The sequence below is a fragment of the Lagenorhynchus albirostris genome, chromosome 8 (assembly GCF_949774975.1).
Source record: "Lagenorhynchus albirostris chromosome 8, mLagAlb1.1, whole genome shotgun sequence".
NCBI lineage: Eukaryota > Metazoa > Chordata > Mammalia > Artiodactyla > Delphinidae > Lagenorhynchus > Lagenorhynchus albirostris.
The window spans coordinates 102,883,286-102,903,095 of record NC_083102.1 but is presented as its reverse complement, the minus strand read 5'-3'; the positions used below and the strand labels follow the sequence as shown (position 1 = coordinate 102,903,095).

At 49.3% G+C, this 19,810-nt stretch overlaps 1 protein-coding gene across 1 annotated transcript in view; it reads right to left on the bottom strand.

The window, feature by feature from the left end:
- The window catches only part of COBL (cordon-bleu WH2 repeat protein), a 260,231-nt gene extending 246,152 nt beyond the window's left edge, over positions 1–14,079 (bottom strand). The window contains exon 1 of the mRNA XM_060157507.1: positions 13,936–14,079. Within this exon, the coding sequence (XP_060013490.1) occupies positions 13,936–14,057 (122 nt within the window). The 5' untranslated portion in view covers positions 14,058–14,079. The remainder of the gene's footprint in view (positions 1–13,935) is intronic.
- Positions 14,080–19,810: the final 5,731 nt, after the last annotated feature.

Sequence of the window (19,810 nt, the reverse complement as noted above, 5' to 3'; positions counted from 1 at the left end):
CGCAATGGACCATGATTTCAGGTTCAGGCTTTTACGTTCACTCGCAGGGAGCAGAGATGTAAAAACTTTTTATGCCCTTTTATAGAATCTGGAGACAGGACATGCGGCTGAACGTGGGCTGGAAAGGCCATCATCCAAACCCAACAGGGAGGTCAAGGTGCACATCTGCTTTTGTGTACACAGCGAGGGCCCAGTGGGCTATGGGAGGTGGTGGTGGGGCAGCCCCCTCACCCCGGGCTGGAGAAGCAGCAGACACAGAGGCTGGTTTGACCTCCCAATTACCACTACTTTCCTGTAGCGAAAAAAGAGAGTCAAGAGGAAGTTTGTCAAAACAACAAATATTGTTGAACACCTATTTATCTCAAGCTAATGAGCTTGGAGTGGCGGTTGACGAAGCTCTGAGATGTTTCCTGTGACAAACATAGACAGACGTATCAGAATTTAGATTGTCTACGGAATCTGACTCTACCGGGGAATGTGTAAATCCTCTGGGTTTTTCCGTTTGAATCAGCCAAGTGTCTTCATTTCCCGACACCTTCCCCAGTGGATCTACAGACTTGCTCAGTATTTTACCTCGTTTCCAAACATATGTTTTGCAGGAAATCATCCTATGGTGTTATCTCGCAGAGAGGAGTCTGCAGAGCAGCTGATCAAACACATGTGAGACATCGCTGACTGTGTTCCACGCTGAACCTAGATTATTTATTTTATATTCTCTTTAATGGGTAAAGGATGTCATGCAATGATGCTGGACACAGCTTAGGTTTGGAGCAAAGACCTCCTCCAAAATCCTTCACTGGACCAACAGTCGGGAGACCCCAATCCGATCACAGGCTGCTCCACCATCTCCACATCAGTCAGGACAAGAGCAAGGATGAAGGGGTGCCCAGGTCCGAGTGGCACCAAGAGGGTGCAGTTGAAGACCTTGTTGTCCCACCTGCCATTCTTTACATCCACACCCTCATTATGGAGGTGACCAGACAGCAGCAAACCACTTGCTCCTCCCTCAAAATCCCCAGCCTGCAACATCAGGACCTCCTGCAGAGCAACAGGTGGTCACTACCACACTTGGACAAAAGAAAAGGGACGTAAGTGAAACGTGGTGCAAAGCTTTTTCTCCCAATGATATATCACTTCTGCACGTAGAAAATAAATGAAAACATGTTTCCATGCCAATGCCTATTCAGCATTATAAAAACACTCCCTACCTAGTCTATATATAATAAATGCTGGAGAGGGCGTGGAAAAAAGGGAACTGTCCTGCACTGTTGGTGGGAATGTAAATTGGTGCAGCCACTATGGAAAACAGTCTGGAGATTCCTTAAAAAATTAAAAATAGAGCTAACATATGATCCAGCAATCCCACTCCGGGACATGTATTTGGAGAAAACTCTAATTCGAAAAGATACATGCACCTCAGTGTTCATTGCAGCACTATTTACAATAGCCAGGACATGGAAGCAACTTAAATGTCCATCAACAGAGGAATGGATAAAGAAGATGTGGTACATATATACAATGGAATATTACTCAGCCATAAAAAAGAATGAAATAATGCCATTTGCAGCAATGTGGATGGACCTAGAGATTATCATGCTAAGTGAAGTAAGTCAGACAAAGACAAATGTCATGATATCGTTTGTATGCAGAAACTAAAAAAAAAAAAAAGATGCAAATGAACTTATTTGCAAAACAAAATGAGACCCACAGACACAGAAAACAAACTTAGGGTTACCCTAGGGGAAGTGGTGGGGAGGGTTAAATTAGGAGTATGGGATTAACATACACACACTATTATATATAAAATATGGAAAAAACAAAGACCCACTGGATAGCACAGGGAACTCTACTCAATATTTTATAATAACCTATAAGGGAAAAGAATCTGAAAAAAATATGTATATGTATAACTGAATCACTTTGCTGTACACCTGAAACTAACACAACATTGTAAATCAACTATACTTCGATTAAAAAAAAAAAACACTCCCTACCTATATAACAATGTTATGAGAATGAAGTGTGCACCCCTCCCGCACACGAGTGTATTATTAAAACCAGCCCAGTTTAAAAACAAGTCATCCATTACTTCCCATTAATCTTGCCAGGTAAAGTCTAAATGCTGACATACGAATACCTATCATTTTCAACTCAGAAAATGAGAAGTAAACAGCAAGAAAACATTCCAAACATATAATTTCCCCCTGGGGTTGCCATTCAGATGTCTTGTCTAAAAAGCAATGTTTTCCACTGACCGACAGTGAAAATAAAGAGAGAAAAGACATATTCTTCCAACTCCGGATGTGTCATTTATCAGTTGTAACTGACAGATGGAAAGGATTCCACACAGGTTAAGTAAAGCTTCATAAAGCATGATAAGTTATTTTCGTGAGTGTGACTAAAAACAAGCTTAAAAAGAAGAAGAAAACACACCGGGGAATGATGGGCTGGCACAGACCCTGGGGGGCTACGAGCACCTGTACAGGGACCTTCACGACACTAAGGTGCCCCCAGGTGGGCGCTCAATCAATTCCACCTGATGATGATGGCGACCCTTCCCACCTGTGAGGCCCCTTGGCGCCAGCTGCAGGACACAGCAGCAACAGCGCTGCCCTGAGGACCACCCGGAATATCCTGCCTCCTAGCTCCTCCGTGCCGGGAGCCCAGAGACGGGGACGTTAGCCCCAGGAGCCCCCATCTCTGACGCCCACCCACCTGCAGGAGGTGGGCAGTGAAAGCTGCCAGGCTTACTGTGACACTCACAGCATGACCCACAGTCCGGCCAAGGCCGCCCACAGAAAATCACACCCCCAGCCCTGTGAGTCTGAGTCTGCGTAGCTTCTACTTTGAGGGCAGCCCGTCTGTGGGGCAGGGCAGAGCCCTGCTTTTTCCCAAAACCTACGGGCACAAGACGCAGTGAGCTGAGTCAACACCCTGGGCCCAGGGAGGCGCTGAAACGTCTATGAATTCCTAAGCCAGGATCGGCAGAATGTCCTGCTGGGGGAGAAGTCTGCATTCGAGGCGTCACGTTAATTCACAAACACATTGTCTGTGCTCCACAAGAGCTGGGATCCCACCCCACTTACCCCTCCCAAAACAACACCCCACCCGGGCGACTCAGGGTTGCACATCTGGAGACCTATCAACAGCGCTACCATCAGGTGGGTAACATCATGGGTCCCACACACAAGCCAGAAGCCACTCGGATGCTGACAAGCGGACTGTGTCTTCAGAAAAATGCCCTTGAGAAGCGCAGGTGGTTCGGAAACAGTCCAGGGGCATCACCTGCGTACACCAGATGGTAGCTTTAGCCAACGGGACTTTGGAAGCTATGTCCCAGGCCTCTACTCTGTGTGGTGGGTGACCTCAGGGTGAGGGGCAGGACACCAGCCTGGAGTCTTCAGCCATGTGACAATCTCACCCATAAGCTGTAGAGAGAATTACATCCACCAACTTTGGAGCACCGATGGGGGTCCAGCCTCCTGGGGCAGGGCTGGTGACGCCTGTCCCGTCAGCTGGAAAACATTAGTATCACAGATGACTAAAAGGCTGAAATGAGGCAGGTCCTCGCGAAAAGCATTTCTGTCTCCTCCTTTGAGAAAAATGTCCAACCCCAAAGGCAGCATTCCAAAAACGTGAAACATGATGGTCAGTGAAAAAAGAATTGATGAATAACAAGGAAATACTTTACACGGAAATCTTTTTCAATTTAAATTCATCTCGTTCCCAAACTAGTTTTCATTACTTTTCTGAATGTGGTAAAATTCCCCCCCAGCCTCGTTCGGGACACACTCTGCGTCTGTGGGTCACTGCACGGAAACCAGGCATCGGCACCTGAGAAGCGGTGGGGGAGGGCAGGGGGGTGATGTAGGGCGGGTAGGGCACGAAAGACACTCAGCTTCATGACCCCCAGGAACACCTCTCTTTAAAAGCTTTTTTTTTTTATTGAAGTATAGTTGATTTTCAATGTTGTGTTCATTTCTGCTGTACAGCAAAGTGACTCAGTTATACATATATATATATACACATTCTTTTTCATATTCTTTTCCATGATGGTTTATCACAGGATATTGAATGCAGTTCCCTGTGCTCTACAGTAGGACCTTGTTGTTTATCCATCCTATATATAATCGTTTGTATCTGCTCACCTCAACCTCCCAATCCTTCCCTCCCCCACCCCCCTCCCCCTTGGCAACCACCACTTTTTAAATCCACTGGCAGGTCTGCAGACCACTCCTCCTGCGTGTGATGCTGTCCAGACACTGTTAACCACTGAGATGTAAGAAGGGGTTTAGACACGGCATCAGAGGGAGAAAGTTTTCAAGCCAACTCCATGGGATAATTATAGGCAGCAAGACAGACGGGCGGGCAGACGGGTGGGGAATTCTGGCAGGAGCTACTCTCAGTGGCAAATGTCTAGATTCTGGCCACAGTGAATCAGTCTCTTTCCAACCTAATGGCTTGTTTATTGAACATTAGTGGATTCTGCTCTTAATTAATAGGGCTCCAGCCAACACAACTATCACTGTTTGAAGTCTCAGGAATTGGCCATGGGAACACAAGTCTACACTTTTGCTGTATTATCACTCCCACCTGAGCTATTTTTAAATTCAACTCCCTAAACATCAGGTTTGCAAGAACTGCCAGAATCTGATTTGGGAGCCTGCTACTGTGCCCAGGGCTGGAAGTGAGCTTAAACATCACGTCCCCGCCACCTGCACACAGACGCGCGCGTGCACACGCACTCGCGCTCACAGCCCGTTTTCCCAAGTCTCCTAACTCAGTTTGCTACCTAAGCATTTCATCATTCAAGCCGCTTCCACGTAACCGAAGGGTCAACACATCTGGTCCACTCCCTGAGCTGAAGGCCGAATGGAGCACAGATGCTGAGACAAAAGCTTTGCAGGGGTTCCCCGTCCTGTCTGCCATCCCTTTCCCAACCCACCCAACTTCCCAGGCGGGAACCCTGATTCTCCTGCTACGGCCACCCCGGGGGCCCAGGCTTGGAAATCCTCCTGCCTCCCCCACCCCCCCCCCTTTTCAGGCTGGTGCCCATTCTGAACAAGACACAGTGGGCAGGGCACCCGTAACAGGAACAGAGACATCGTAAAAAGCAAACTGTTGGTGCCCTGATCTGTTCCAAATGAAGCCATGGGGTCAGGGCCAGGCTGGTGCATGGGGCTCTCCTGGAAGGCCCTGGGGGTGGTGTCACTGCCATCCAGAGATGCCAGCTGCCCAGCAGGTGCTGTCACAGACCCACAGCCACACTGTGGAGGAAACCCTGCACCACGGCTGTGAGGGATGCTCAGAGCAAACTAAGGCCACGTTTCCAGCAGAGGCCCAGGAGCCGCCAGGGGCCCCCAGTCTGAAGAAACTGGGGGTCTCCCAGGACCCTGGAGGAGGGGGAGAAGCAGGGACACCTGCCTGGTCTGCCCACTTTCACCTCAGCTCCCCCCACTCCCCACAGAGAGGCAGAGGCTCGAGCACACTAGCAACGATGCCGGGAAGCTCCCTGGTCCCGTCCCCCCTTCCTCCAAGACTGTAAAGGACCAGGTGATGAGGACACAGCCAGCGGACAGCATGCTGGAAACAGGAGCTCCTGGGCGCTGCTGGTGGGAATGCCACACGGCGCAGCTGTTGTGTAAAGCAGGACGGCAATTCCCGAAAAGTTAAACACAGAACTGTCTACAGTCCAGCAATCCCACTCCTGGGAGGATATGGGGGAGGGAGTCAAAGCAGAGACGGGTATCTGCAGTCTCACATCCAGAGGAGCATACTTCACAGCAGCCAGTGGTGGAGGCCAAAGTGACCACTGACAAGTGCTGTGATTACACTTTCAGCCTTAAAAAGGAAGGAAATTCCGACACCTGCTACCACATGGATGAACCTTGAGGACATTCTGCTAGGTTACATAGGCCAGTTACAGAAAGAGAAATACCGTATGAGTCCACCTATATGAGGTCCCTAGAGAAGTCAAATCCACGGAGACAGAAAGTAGGATGGTGGGCGCCAGGAGCTGGGGGAAGGGGGTGGAGAGTGAGTGTTTAATGGATACAGAGTTTTGGTTCGGGCAGAAAAAAATCGTGGAGCTGGAGGTGGTGACGCCTGCACAACAGTGTGAATGGACTTAATGCCACTGAGCTGTACCAATGGTAAATGCTATATCATGTAAATTTTACAACAATAAAAACAAAGACTGGGTCAACAGACATGAGCGAAGGGAAAGGGCACCTTAAAGTAAAGGGCACGTCCCCTTCCTTCCCCCACCTCAGGCTGGGTTGGGGCAGATGGCCCCGGAAGAGGCCCCAGACAGGGAGAAGCAGGTCCCCTGTGACTTGGCATCTTGTCTTAGCCTGTTCGGGCTGCTATGACAGAACCCCACAGGCTGGGTGGCTTCTAAGCAACAGTCATGTATTGCTCGCAGTTCTGGAGGATGGAAGGCCGAAGTCGGGGTGCTGGCGTGGTCCGGGGGGGGCCCTATTCCAGGTTGCAGACTCCTCACTGTACCTCCACACGGTGTAAGGGCCAAGGGAGCGCTCAGGGTGTCCTTTATAAGGGCACTAATCCTAATCCCAATTAGGAGGGCCCCACCCCAGAAGCCCACCTCCTAATATCACCACCTTGGAGGTTAGGAATTCAACATGTTCAATTGGGAGGGACACAGACATCCAGACCACAGCAGGACTTCCACAGACTTTCATCTCCTCTCTCAGCCACCATCACTTTGCATCGTCTAATACTGTCACTCTAGTTCCACAGAATCAGACGTCCAACACATCTCAAGTCTGCAGAGGCAGGGTGGCACAGCTGGCAAGCCCAGTCGGAGTGGATCGGGCTGAATGGTGTCGTAACAACTGACCTTTCTGTTGTCCTATAGTCTGGCAAAAGCAAGATGAAGCAGCCAGTTTTTAAAAAGTCAGTTTTGACAAAAGAAGGGTCTATAATTTCTGGGAACACTTCTGATCCTATGATTTCAGACCTCATGTGAGTCTTGAGCTCATCTTATCCAATACCCTCCACGAATCACGGGGAAGCAGGGCTCATTTCCAGAATTGCAGCTGTGCATCGTGTCCTGTGCCACAAAGTTACGACACAATTTATCACCAGGTAGCATCCCTGCCCCCCAGGAGCTCGTAAGTCAGACGGTCAGAGACGAGTAAATGGAAATCCACATGAGGGTTTCCTACAGGGGAATCACCACTGCCACAAGAGGCGAAGGTCAGGGCTCTCATCCGAGACTGGAGGGGGGGGTCTCGAGGGCCTTCGATGGAGTCCCCAGCTGCAGCTGGGTGAGGGGGCAGCAACCACCTAGGAAAGGAGAAGAAAAGCCCACGGGCCTCGGGGAGAGAGAAAGTCTGAGAAAGCAGGGCACAGTCTGGTTCGGGAGGGATAAGGGGGCAGGGAAAACAGAAGAGACTGGAACTGCATGCCCTCTAGGGCGCCACTGGCCACACCTGGCTGTTGACATGTAAATGAATGAAAATTGAAGAAAGTGAAAAATTCAGCTCCACATTTCAAGTGCTCAGTGGCTCCTGGACTGGACACAGATACAGAGCATCATTAACCCTCACAGAATTTCGTGGGACAGCACCGGGCTGGGAAACAGGCAGGAGTCACCCCAGGACAGGCCAGCAGGCTCGGCTCAGGTCAGTTTAATCCTGCACAACTGACACCGGCACCCAAGTCTTCTTATTCCTGAGCCCGTTTCCCTTCCACCAAGCCTGCCTGTCTGCCTTTGATAGGAGAAAGTCAAACAGGATTAATGACCAAGGACAAGGCATTCTAGATTAGGGAGATACCCGTCTGGCCCAGTCGGGGTGCGAGCATGTCCACGCGTGTCCAGGGAGAAAGACGGCCTGCTGCCCTCGTCTGGAGGGAGGGGAGAGTGTCCCTAAGACAACGGTTCCTCGTCTGAGATCTTGGACAACACGGTGAGAAGGAAGGGGGAGAGCAATGAACCAGGACTCCTGGTCTATCTGGCTCAACTCTGGGAATTTGTGTCCGTTTTTTCCAAAAAGGATAAGGATTTCCATGATCTTTCTAAAGCAATCAGTGTCTCTTAAAAAGGTAACATGTGGTTTGGCAGAGGTGGGGATTGGATCTACAACAGGGTTTGTGAGAAAGTGTTTGTGGTCTGGGAACCTGTCTCATCAAATGTACCTCAATAAAATACATCTTAGCCGTTGCTTGAAAAGCTTTTCCTTTAATTTTTAAATAGAAATGATTTTGGCTGTACAATTTATTCTCATTGAACTTGACCTGTAGAAGACACGGTCCTGGCAAGCAACAGCTCAGCGCCTAATTAGGGGACAGATGGAAGCCTGTGAAAACCCTCAAGGCTGCAGTGTGCCCCCAGCCGGGGAAGTGAGCGTCCTCATTTCTGAAGCGGGGGACCATCCCTGAGATGGACGGGAGGAAACGCAGATGCTGCCGGAGACCCACCAGAGTACGTAGCAAAATCTACTTTAGAATAAACACCGTTAGGTCTTGAAAACAATTACCATCATTAGCTGTGTATAAAAGCAAATGAAACCATATAAAGTATTGATATAAGTCAGAAAAAAAGTTGAATACTACTACTGGAAGAGACAGGTAAAAAATAAGGAACTATGGGAACATGAAGGAAAAGTGATAAAAGACGCGGCCATCAACTCAGGGGCTGAAAGCCAGCAAGTGGTCCTGAACGGTGAACACTGCAGGACAAGGTGAAAGTGGAAGCAAAGGTATAAAGTGGTGGGGGGTAGGGGAGAGATTTAAAATTCGCTTAAAAGGAAACCATAAAAGAGTAAAAAGGCAGATTATCACTATGTCAATAACATACATCAAAACTAAATGGCTTAAATCATGAAAAAAATGCAAAGATGAAGATATATAAAAGCCTTCAGTGGATCAGGAAATATCAAATCTATATTCTGTTATAGTATAAAGCAACTGAAAAAAATGTACAACTAAAATTACCCGAAACGTACAATGCACAGACCCCACAATTATATGCGGATGGGGAGAGAATAAAGGGGTGCGGGAAACACAAAATAAATACATGACCTCTCCACTAAATGTTTTTATTTAGTTCAAGTCCAAATCACAACCAACTGCTCCTATGTTTTAAATGTGCACATCCTCAGTCTAAACGTTACTTTGGTGTCAAATATCTCGGCTCACTTTTTAAAACTGATGGTCAATTAAAAATGTAAATTTAATGATAAATTTAATAACAAAGCACAAAAGGCCTAGAAACCTAAACTGCTCCTTGCTGTGCAGACAGCCTATAATCACTGTTTTCTTAATAATTATGGAAGCATTCTCGGGTGTTCAGAAATTACTTCACTTCCCAGGTCCCAAATTAAAGCGGCCACTGGACCCAGACCTGCATGCACGTGGGCGTGTCACTTGCCTGCACCTACCCAATAATAATCCACTCTGCTGGCGCCAGAAAAGTCAGGCAGGGAGGGAGAGAGGAGGGGCTGCAGGCCGCCGTGCCCAGAGTCAGGAGAACCCAGCACAGTACAAACGTCATTACAGCAAATTTAATCGTATATTAGCTTCACCTTCATTATACAACCACTGAGAAGTACTTACAGTGCTCTGAGATTATTTGCTATTGTAACAGGGAAATTGTAACAGGAAATGAACAGTAACTCCTCTTACGTGTCAAGAAAATTTTAAGAAAAACTACAATTACAAAAGAATAAAATTCCTAGGCTTCCTTTCCACTTTATATCAAACAATAACTTTGACATTCTTAAATGAACTGCCAACATAACATCTAAAAAATACAGTTCAAATTAAATGGGAAAAGTTTAATGAAGCCAATAATTAGACACACTGTCATTTTTAAGGATGTAAATACATTTTCTAACACATTGGCCAAAAGCCTAGAAACCTTAAAAAAAAAAAAAAAAAAGGCCTAGAAGCCTAAACCTGTTATTATGGGGCACACCTGTTAATATTTTATTATCTCTGTATGCTCCTGAGAGGTGAGGCAGGAAATGCTGAATTGGCCACCCAAGTTTACGGTCGGGAGTAGCGGCCTCCTATACTGAACGCTACGTTGGGTGTTGAAAGGACTCAAGTAGCTCAAGTTACCCACTTGAATTAATATTTTAAAATTTATTTCTTGGGCTTCCCTGGTGGCGCAGTGGTTGAGAGTCCGCCTGCCGATGCAGGGGACACGGGTTCGTGCCCCGGTCCGGGAAGATCCCACATGCCGCGGAGCGGCTGGGCCCGTGAGCCATGGCCGCTGAGCCTGCGCGTCCAGAGCCTGTGCTCCGCAGCGGGAGAGGCCAAAACAGTGAGAGGCACGCGTACCGCAAAAATAAATAAATAAATAAATATTTCTTGTTCTAATAACTTGATTAAATAAAGATGAATTTATGCAGAAAAAGGATTACCATCTATGTCTCCAGGAAGCACACTTTTTGATGAGACTGACTAGAAAACTTCACTGATTTTTATATCAGCACACTGCCTGAATGCAGTCAATGGTCAAAGGCACCAGCTGTTTAGACATTTCATGTCACTGGAGACTATTTTATTCTACAGAAATACGTGTTTCCGCCATAGAAAAAAAAAATTAACCAGTATCCTACCAAACTCACCAATGTCCTGTCTCTTATTCATATAGGGTCCAGTGGGACAGTTAACCCCGTGTCCATCACCAACTACTGGGATGGATCTTACACATACTCAAACTAAAAGTAAGCCAATAAACTTTGTCTTAAATGGACTTAAAGATATTTTAGAACCTCATCCAAAGGTAATTTACCTTTCCTTGCATTCTAGAATATTCCATCCATTATTATACCTCAACTGAGCTCTGAAATTCCTAAAACGTCACATCAAGTCTGTTAGTTTTTGCATGTCTTCTTTCCTAAAAGAATACTTTCCCCAGACAGTTTTAAGTTCATCTTAAGTTATGATTTTAATGAAATTACTAGTAAAAACCTATAACTTCAATCTAACTAAAATGTATACTTGTGTTCTCAACAAAGATAACAAATAACTCTGCATTAATAATTTAGGCAGACATACGATGGGTGAGTTTACATTCACTAAGTCCTCTGGCCCTTCAGTAATCCTCAAGAAGGGCTGTCATACACCGTATTTTATAATGTGAAATCTCCTTAATTCACTGTCCCCCAACCAGCCCATTACAAGGAAAAGTGCCAGTTCCAGTGGACGACAACAAATTCGTTACATCAGTTATCTGCTATCGTGCAGAGAAGTGATAACTTACCGAAAGTGGGATTGGATAACCAATCATGGCAGTATCAGAGAAAAACAAATTCCCCGGAGTATGTGGCAAGCACTGCCTTATTCTCAGGCAACATAGGAACCAGTCAGAGAGACGAGACTGTAATTTCGGTGAAGAACCAACAGAAGCTGACTACCACCAATAATGTACCAAAGCCAAAATTTTCACATCTGTGTCTTTCCTTTCTGGTAAGCAACCGATACACCTAAATCATATAAAACATTCAAAAACACCCAAGACCATTTCTTTCCTCTGATTTTAAGCACGTTGATATTGCTTGACTTCACTAAAATATACTAAAACAAATGACAAATGATACAGTAATTGGGAATAATAGACTTAAAAGCACTATGTCTACATTTCTCGGACAAAGATGTTCAAACAAGCAGATCAGAGGTTCTGGATGTGAGTGTGGGGACAGAACCAAATGCATCAATAATAACAATCTCACTTTTGTTACCATATCCACAGCAAAAGTCCTTAGTCTCCCTGGGGGACTTGGACATGAAGGCCAACCAGAACTCTGCAAAGCACTGTGAACCAGACCCAGGGTGACTGCCCTCTTGCTTACACAGTACCAGCCTGGAAAGAGGGCCCAATTCTTAGGGCTCCCCGTTTCACTTCCACAATCAGATTCCTTTAAAGGATCTCACAGATAGTTTTTGGATACCGTTTCACTGGCCTCTTAAATGTTCTCTGCTTCAAATATATTTCTAAGGTAGTTTTGCCAAAAAATGATTCCGTCTCCTTAAACAGGCTCATTTAAAAAGCTCCAAAGACGGCAGGTTTAGAGGCAATTCTGTTTCACGTTTCTCTAAGTCATTTTGCAATGACCCCTGCCATGAAAAAGGATTTCCCATGTGTATTTTCTTTGCAGGAGATTTATTTATTCAAACGTAATTACATAACCACTAAGCGCCCTGCAAAAGAAAAAAAGTTCTTTTTAACATTCCTTAGCCTCAGGATTATTTGATTTGCTAACCTGGCTCACTTTTTCCTGGCATTAAAGGGAGAGTTAAAAAAAAAAAGCCAGTTTTTGAAAACCTTTTGCGCACTTGGGCAGCACCGCGGCCTATGGGCACACGCGGGCAGGATGAGTCAGTGGGATACACTGCAAAGAAATGAGATTAGTTGTCCCCAAAGCTGCCTCGCTGGAGACCAGTTGCTAGAGGGGAACGTGGGCCCCTTCGGTAAGCAGGTGCAGGGCCCACCCCAGGCACTCATTCCATTTGCAGGACTCATCACACATTTGCTCCAGGCCCAGTAAGACAGTTCGCAGGTCCTGGGTGCGCCCCGCGGAGAAGCAAGGCAGCCACAAGCAGAGCGCGCAACGTTGCAGCGCAGCGGCCGCCAGGCCCCGTGGAGTCGTGCAAGGTTCAAATTCCGCCTCAGGATCCGGTTAAAGAGCAGGCTTGTTTTTCTTGTATAAAGGAAGTCACTCTTTCTGCGAGTAAAATGTGAACGTGACATGCAATCCACACACGCGAGGTGTGGGGATGGAAAACAGACCCTGCGAAAGTTTGGGCAGGGGCAAGACCACGCCAGCCGGGAAGGGAGCCCCGACTATACTCCGATGCTGGGGTCCCTGACGCGGGCCCGGCCCGCCCCGCCTGTGCCCTGTGCAGGGGAGCCCCGAAAAGCCTGCCGGGGCGGGGGAGCAGCGGTCAGGAGAACCTCCAGGGCAGTGCCCTCTACACAGCCCTCCTGAGACCGCGGCACCCAGGCGCCTCCGGGGGCCCGGAACCTGTTCCCCTTCCTTTTGGGGGGAAGGTAGAGCGGACGGTGGGGCGGGGTGCCGTGCCGGGTGCGGGGTGACCAGACTGGAACGCGGGCGGGAACCGGGCAAGTCAGCGACAGGGCTGGGGGCCGGGGCCGAGTCTCCACTGCCTTCCAACCCCAGCCCCCACTCCCGGAGAGCCCTCGCGGGTGGCAGAGGAAGGCTCGGGGCTCGGTGGGGCTCTGCCCGCGGGGACCCCCCAAAGGGATCGCGCCCACAAACGCACCCACGCGAAAAGCGCCCGGGCCTCGGCCTGACACTGTTACCCGGGCAACGACCCGGGAGCACAAAGTACACAACCCCCTTCCTTCGCGGGGCGCGGGCCCGCGGGCCGGAGAGAGGCGCCCCCGTCCCGAGTGAGCGCCGTGCGGGCGCGGGCGTCCGAGCCGAGCGGAGCCCGGGGCCGCTTACCCGGTCGGGGGCTTGGCCGCCGAGGCGTGCGGCGCGTCCATGAAGCCGGCGGGCGGGGGGCGCGGGCGGCGCTCTGGCCCCGCGAGTCAGGCGCTCGCAGACGCCGCCGCCGCCCTCATTCACTTTTTCCGCGCCGACCCATCGTCCTCCCTCGCGGGCCGGCGGAGGACAGCGGCGAGGCCGGGACGACGGAAGGGGCTGGAACCGACCCGCGCGGGCGGGAGCGCGGGCCGCGCGGGGAGGGGCCGGCGCGGGGCGGGGGCGCCGGGAGTAAGGTGCGCCGCGCCCCCGGGAGCGCCGCCCCCGCCGCCGCCGCGCGCCTCCCGAGCGGCGGACCCGGCCCGCGGCGCGCGTCCGGGACAGGGGCCCGGCGGCACCGGCGCCCGGGGGCGATTCCCGGCCCGCCGCCGCGCCGCCGCCCGCTTGCCCCGGACCTCTGGGCCCCGGGAGCGCGCCGCGCCGCGGCGGGGAGGAGCTGCGGAGGGGGAAGCACCTGGCAGCGGCGGGGCCCGGCGAGGGCGAGGTGGGCGGACCGGTGGGAGGACTGAGGTTGGCGATCGAGGAGTGAGTGAGCGGTGCCAGGCTCGCTGCCCTGGAACCCAACAGAACCTCCATCCGGGCAACGGAGCTCTGGTGCGGTGGGTCTCAAAGTGGGTGCCTGACCTGCAGCATCTGGGAGCCGGCTAGAAATGCAGATTCGGGCCCCGCCCCGGCGTCCTGAGCCGGAAGCTGCGGGCGCTGGAGCCGGCCGGGAGGTGCTCCCGGAGCTCGGGTGGACGCGCGCTCGACTTTGTCTAGTTGTTCTCGAGGCGCCGCGGTCGCGCTGCCCCGCGGTGGGTCCGAGTGCTGGCCGCGGGCCGAAATGCCAGCAGAGGTAGCCCGCTGGCTACCATGCCAGCAGAGGTAGCCCGCTGGTAGCTGCTCTGGGGGGCCCAGAGCAAGCCAGCCAGAGGCCCCCGATCTGGCGAGCTTCACCCCAAGGTGAAGCTTCACGCTTCCTAACCCACCCCAAGGCCACAATAGGGATCTGGGCTAGTGCGAAAGTCTGACTAACAGAAATGACTCTTTGCTGTGGTTCCAACGACTAGACTAAAAGGCGAGTAAGTGAGCCTGCAGGGATCGGTGTCGGAGGAGGTGCTGCTTCGGATCTTAAACTTGGATGAGGAATCCCGAGGCCAGCCTGAGCCGTCCTCCCGCTACCCTCCAGCTTTCCCATTAACGAAGCGGAGGCGGGGGGCGGTCTAGACACAGAATACGAAGTCCTTGCTCGGACCTGAAAGGCCTTAAGTGCTGAGGCCGGGGCGCCCACCCAGAAGCCTCTTCCTACCTCTGCGCTCGGCCTCGGAGCCCAGCGCCCTGCGGCTCTGCCCACCTCAGGTCTCTGCATGGGATGCTCTGCCACGGGATTGCCCGCCTGCACCGTCTCACCCTGCGGTGCCTGCTCAGATACCATACCACCTCCCCAGGGAAGCCCTCCCGGAGCCCTCTGTGTGAAAGCACAGACTTAGTATTGCTCTGCTTGTCCTGAGTTATTTTTCTTCCAAGCATTTATCATTCTGTTTGTATATATATCAATAGTATATATATTTTAGGATATATTTGTTGTCTGCATGTATTTAAATGTTTGCTTATATTTATAAAGAACTGTTTATGCTTGCATTATAAACAAAATGTTGCTTATCTATGAATGTATTTATAAATTTTGTTCATATTTATATAAGTATATAAACAATTATGGGTGCATACATTATAAATCAATGCAGTATAAATATATAAGTACATCTCATATTCAGCATGTTTCTGGCCATCTGTCTCCTCCCCTAGAATTTGATCTCAGTGAGTGTTGGGCCGTTGTCCGTTTCATGCATCACGGGACCCCCAGCATCTAGGACAGTGCCTGGCAGGTGGAGGGGGCGCTCCATAAAATAACCAGTGCACTGAATGAGTCTCCACGACTCCTTCCCCCTCTAGGTTTGGGGGTCAGGGGCTCCTCCCCAGGGTCTCAGGAGTCCCTCCTTGCTCTGGACACCACATGGGAAAGCGCAGCCTGGGAGGGGTCAGAGCCGGGAAGTGGACCCTGCTGAGGATACAGGAGGAAGTGCCGCTCATGGTTCACAGGTGACTGGCGGGCCTGGGACTGTGGCAGAAGGAGTGGGGGTGAGGACTAGCCCAGTGTCCCCGTGGAAAAGGGGGTCAGAGCAGGTAGCTGCTCAGCCAGACAGTCGACGTCCTAGAAAAATTAACAGGTGGAGGCAGTCTCCCACCTCCAGGCTGAGGTTCAAGTTGCTCTCATGGGATAGAGGCCCGGAAGGACCCTGAGGCCTGGACACCTCTGACTCCCGGAGGGCCACCAGGCACCTCAGACCCCGAAACCCAGCAGGAACCTCTGTCCAGGAGTGGGGTGGAGGGCAAGGACCGGAAAAAAAGGTCACAAGGAGGCAGGGGGTAGGATCAGACCTGCCACCGGAATGGTGGGTGGAGCTCCCAAGGCCCTCAGGGGAGACTTCCAGTGGCAGGCCTGGCAGTCTCCTGGGTCAGCTGTGAAGGAGGGGCACAGAGCCTGGGAGGCAGGAAACCAGTTTCTCTGTTTGCAACCCAAACTTCCCTTACTGTGAGGATCCCTGCAGACCCACCCATGTAGAGGTGTGGTCCAAAACTGTGCAGCTGGATGGATACTTTCCAGTGTCTGCTATGTGCCAGCCATTGTGTGCAGGCTGGAAACAGCTGACCACCTCCCAGATGCATCCACACCAGGGAAACAGACGTACCAGGCAGGGGGTTAGCGTTTCCAGCCACAGGGTACCAGCACTAGGGAGCCCGCAATAGATAGCTGAGAGCCTGAGGGCGGGGCTCTGCCCCTTGTGGAGTCCTGAGCGGGAAGCTCTCCCGGGTTTGCTTACCGACCTTCTACAGCAAATGCACACCTGCATGCAGAGACCTGAATCCTGGGGGACAGGGGTTCCCAGCTGCTCCTTACCGGCACACTCTTTTAAGTTTCCCTGACTAAACTAGCACCTTTGCAGATATTAACTATCATTAAATGCTCTATATGGGGTGTTGTAAATACCCAGGGACGTGCTGATACATCTTTTTAAATGGCTCAAAAAAAAAAAGCCCCAGTTTGCAAACTTTGTCAACTTTTGTTGTGTGAATGCTCCCACCCTGGCCTGTCTCAAGCGACCATCACCCATCTCGAGGTCACTGATGGCAGAGTGGGGGCCAGGCTCCCACACACACTGGCAGCTGCCTGTCTCACCTTCCTAAGTGTGGCAGGAAAGCTGAAGCTTTGCCCCTTTTCAGCACCCACTCTGAGGCCTGGGCACCATGCTTGGTGTCCCTGTGCCGACTGTCACTGGCCCGCCCTGACGGCTCTGGACGGCCGTGATGCAGCTCTTGACCGAAGGAGTGGGTGCTGTCACTGCTGCTGAGAAGCAGAGTGTGAGGCCACCTCAGGGGCTCCCTTCCCTTGCCCTGACCCCAACACCCCGCTTTGCTGCCCCCTCTCTTCCCAGACCTCCCCTTTCTGCTGGGCAGCAAAGGCCCTCAGCACCCCACTCAGCCTGTGCACTCAGCTCCTGCCTCCAGGTGGGGTCCCTGCAATGCCCAGAGTCCCTCCAGCTACCCAGCATGCATCCGGGGAAAAGGAGGGGAGGAATGTACATGACACACACCCACCCCCCAGGCAGATCAGCTTAGAGCAGGGTTTCCCAAACTTGAATACACACAAGACACTCTGGAGATCTTGTTAAAATGCAGCTCTTGGTCCTGTGGCTCCACGGCTGTGGGACCTGAGAGCCTGCATTTCTAACAAGCTCCCAGTGAGGCAGGGAAGCTAGGGTTTAGGCTCAAACACACTAGCCTCAGGCCTGATTCTCCACTCGCTAAAGGAATTACTAAGAGTGAGTTCTTCTCCTTTCTAAGATTTAGTTTCCTCTCTGAAATATAAGAATCATCAGAGGCAAATCCAGGTTTTTCCGGGGCCTGATTATGCAATTTTAAATACCTCCCATCACAGGGAGCTATATTCAATATCTTGTAATAACCTATAATGAATCTGATAAAGAATATATAAGAATATATATATATAGGGAATTCCCTGGTGGTCCAGTGGTTAGGACTCTGCGCTTTCACTGCTGAGGGCGCGGGTTCAATCCCTGGTCAAGGGAACTAAGATCCCACAAGCCATGCAGCATGGCCAAAAAAAAAAAAAAATATATATATATATATATATATGTGTGTGTATATATATATAAAACATGTATAACTGAATCACTTTGCTGTACACCTGAAACACTGTAAATCAACTAAACTTCAATATAAAATTAAATTATATAAACTTACAATTAGATAAATTATGTTAAAAATTAGGGTAATAAATACTAAAAAAAATAAAAAGCATACCATATGATCAATACCAATTTAGATACCAAAATGGATATTTATTTTGAATGTACTATGGACTGAATTGTGTGTGTCCCCACCCCCCCACCCCACCAAATTCCTAAGTTGAAGCCTTAACCCCCAGTGGGACTGTATTTGGAAATAGAGCCTTTCAGAGGGTAATTTAGGTTCCATGAGTTCATAAGGGTGGGGTCCCAGCTCTATAGGACTAGGGTCCTTATAAGAAGACAAGACACCAGAGCTCACTCTCTCTGCATAAGTTTTCAAGTTTGCTTTAGGCTAGGATTTAATAACTTTTTTTAGGTCGGTAAGTTACTAAAACTAGACTGCATTTCATGTGAGATTATTAATTGACAATAGTAACTCAAAAAAACATTCATGTAGAGTCCTTGATTTTTATTGAGATATTCATATGCCACAAGAGTCCCCTCTTCCAAGTGTACACTCCAGTGGCCATCCAGTTGTCTTATTATACATAGAGGTGCCCAGCCATCACCACTGTCTAAATTCAGAGCGTGGTTATCACCTCCAAAATAAACCTTATGTCTGTAAGCATTTTCTCCCTATTCCTCTGTCTCCCCACCCCCTCAGGATCACTCACCTTTAGGTTTCCATGGATCCACCTGTTCAGGACATTTCATAGAAATGCACTCATACAATAATGTGACTTTTTGTGTCTGGATTCTTTGACAATGTTTTCAAGGTTCACCCATGTTGTAGCGTATGACAGGACTTAATTCCTTCTTATGGCCAAATAACATTCCCTTGCATGGATAGACCACATTTTGTTTATAGATTCATCAACTGATGAACATGTTAAGTGGTTTTCAATTTTTGCCTGTTATGAATAAAACATGCACATAGAGTTGACTCTTGAACAACACATGATGCAGGGCTTAGGGGCACCAACCCTTCCTACGGTGGAAAGTCTGAGTAAAATTTATAGTTGACCTTCCACAAGGTTGCTCTGTATCTGAGTCTCTGCATATGTGGATTCAACCAACTGTGGATCATGTAGTACTGTAGCATTTCCTATTGAAAAAAATCCCAAAGAGTTCAAATTCGTGTTGTTCAAAGGTCAGCTGTACAAGTTGTTGTGTGAACATGTTTTCATTCCCCTTTTGTATATTCCTAAGAGTAGAATTGTTGGGTCATATGGTAACTCTGTGTTTAACCCTATGAGAAACTTCCAAACTGTTTTTACACAGTGGCTGCACCATTTTCCAGCCCCGCCAGCAATGAATGAGAGTTCCAGTTTCTCCACACCCTCGGAAACACTTGTTAATGTCTGTCTTTGATCATAGCCATCCTAGTGGGTATGAAGTGGTATCTCATTGTGTTGGGGTTTTTTAAATAAATTTATTTATTTATTTATTTTTGGCTGTGTTGGGTCTTCATTGCTGCGCATGGGCTTTCTCTAGTTGCGGCAAGCGGAGGCTTCTCTTGTTGTGGAGCACGGGCTCTAGGCACGCGGGCTTCAGTAGTTGTGGCACACGGGCTCAGTGGTTGTGGCCCATGGGCTCTAGAGTGCAGGCTCAGTAGTTGTGGTGCACGGGCTTAGTTGCTCCACGGCATGTGGGATTTTCCCAGACCAGGGCTTGAACCTGTGTGCCCTGCATTGGCAGGCAGATTCTTAACCACTGCGCCACCAGGGAAGTCCCTCTCATTGTGGTTTTGATTTATGTTTCCCTAACGACATGATGTTAAGCAACTTTTCATGTGCTTTTTGGCTATTTGTGTGTCTCCTTTGGAGAAATGTGATTCAAGTTCTTTGTGCGTTTTGAAAATCAGATTGTTTATATTTTCAAGTTGTGAGAGTTCTTTTTATATTCTACATACAAATCCCTATCATATATGATTTGCAAGTATTTTATCCTTTTGTGGGTTATTCTTTCATACTCTTTTCTTTTTAAATTGAAGTATAGTTGATTTACAATGTTGTGTTAATTTCTGCTGTACAGCAAAGT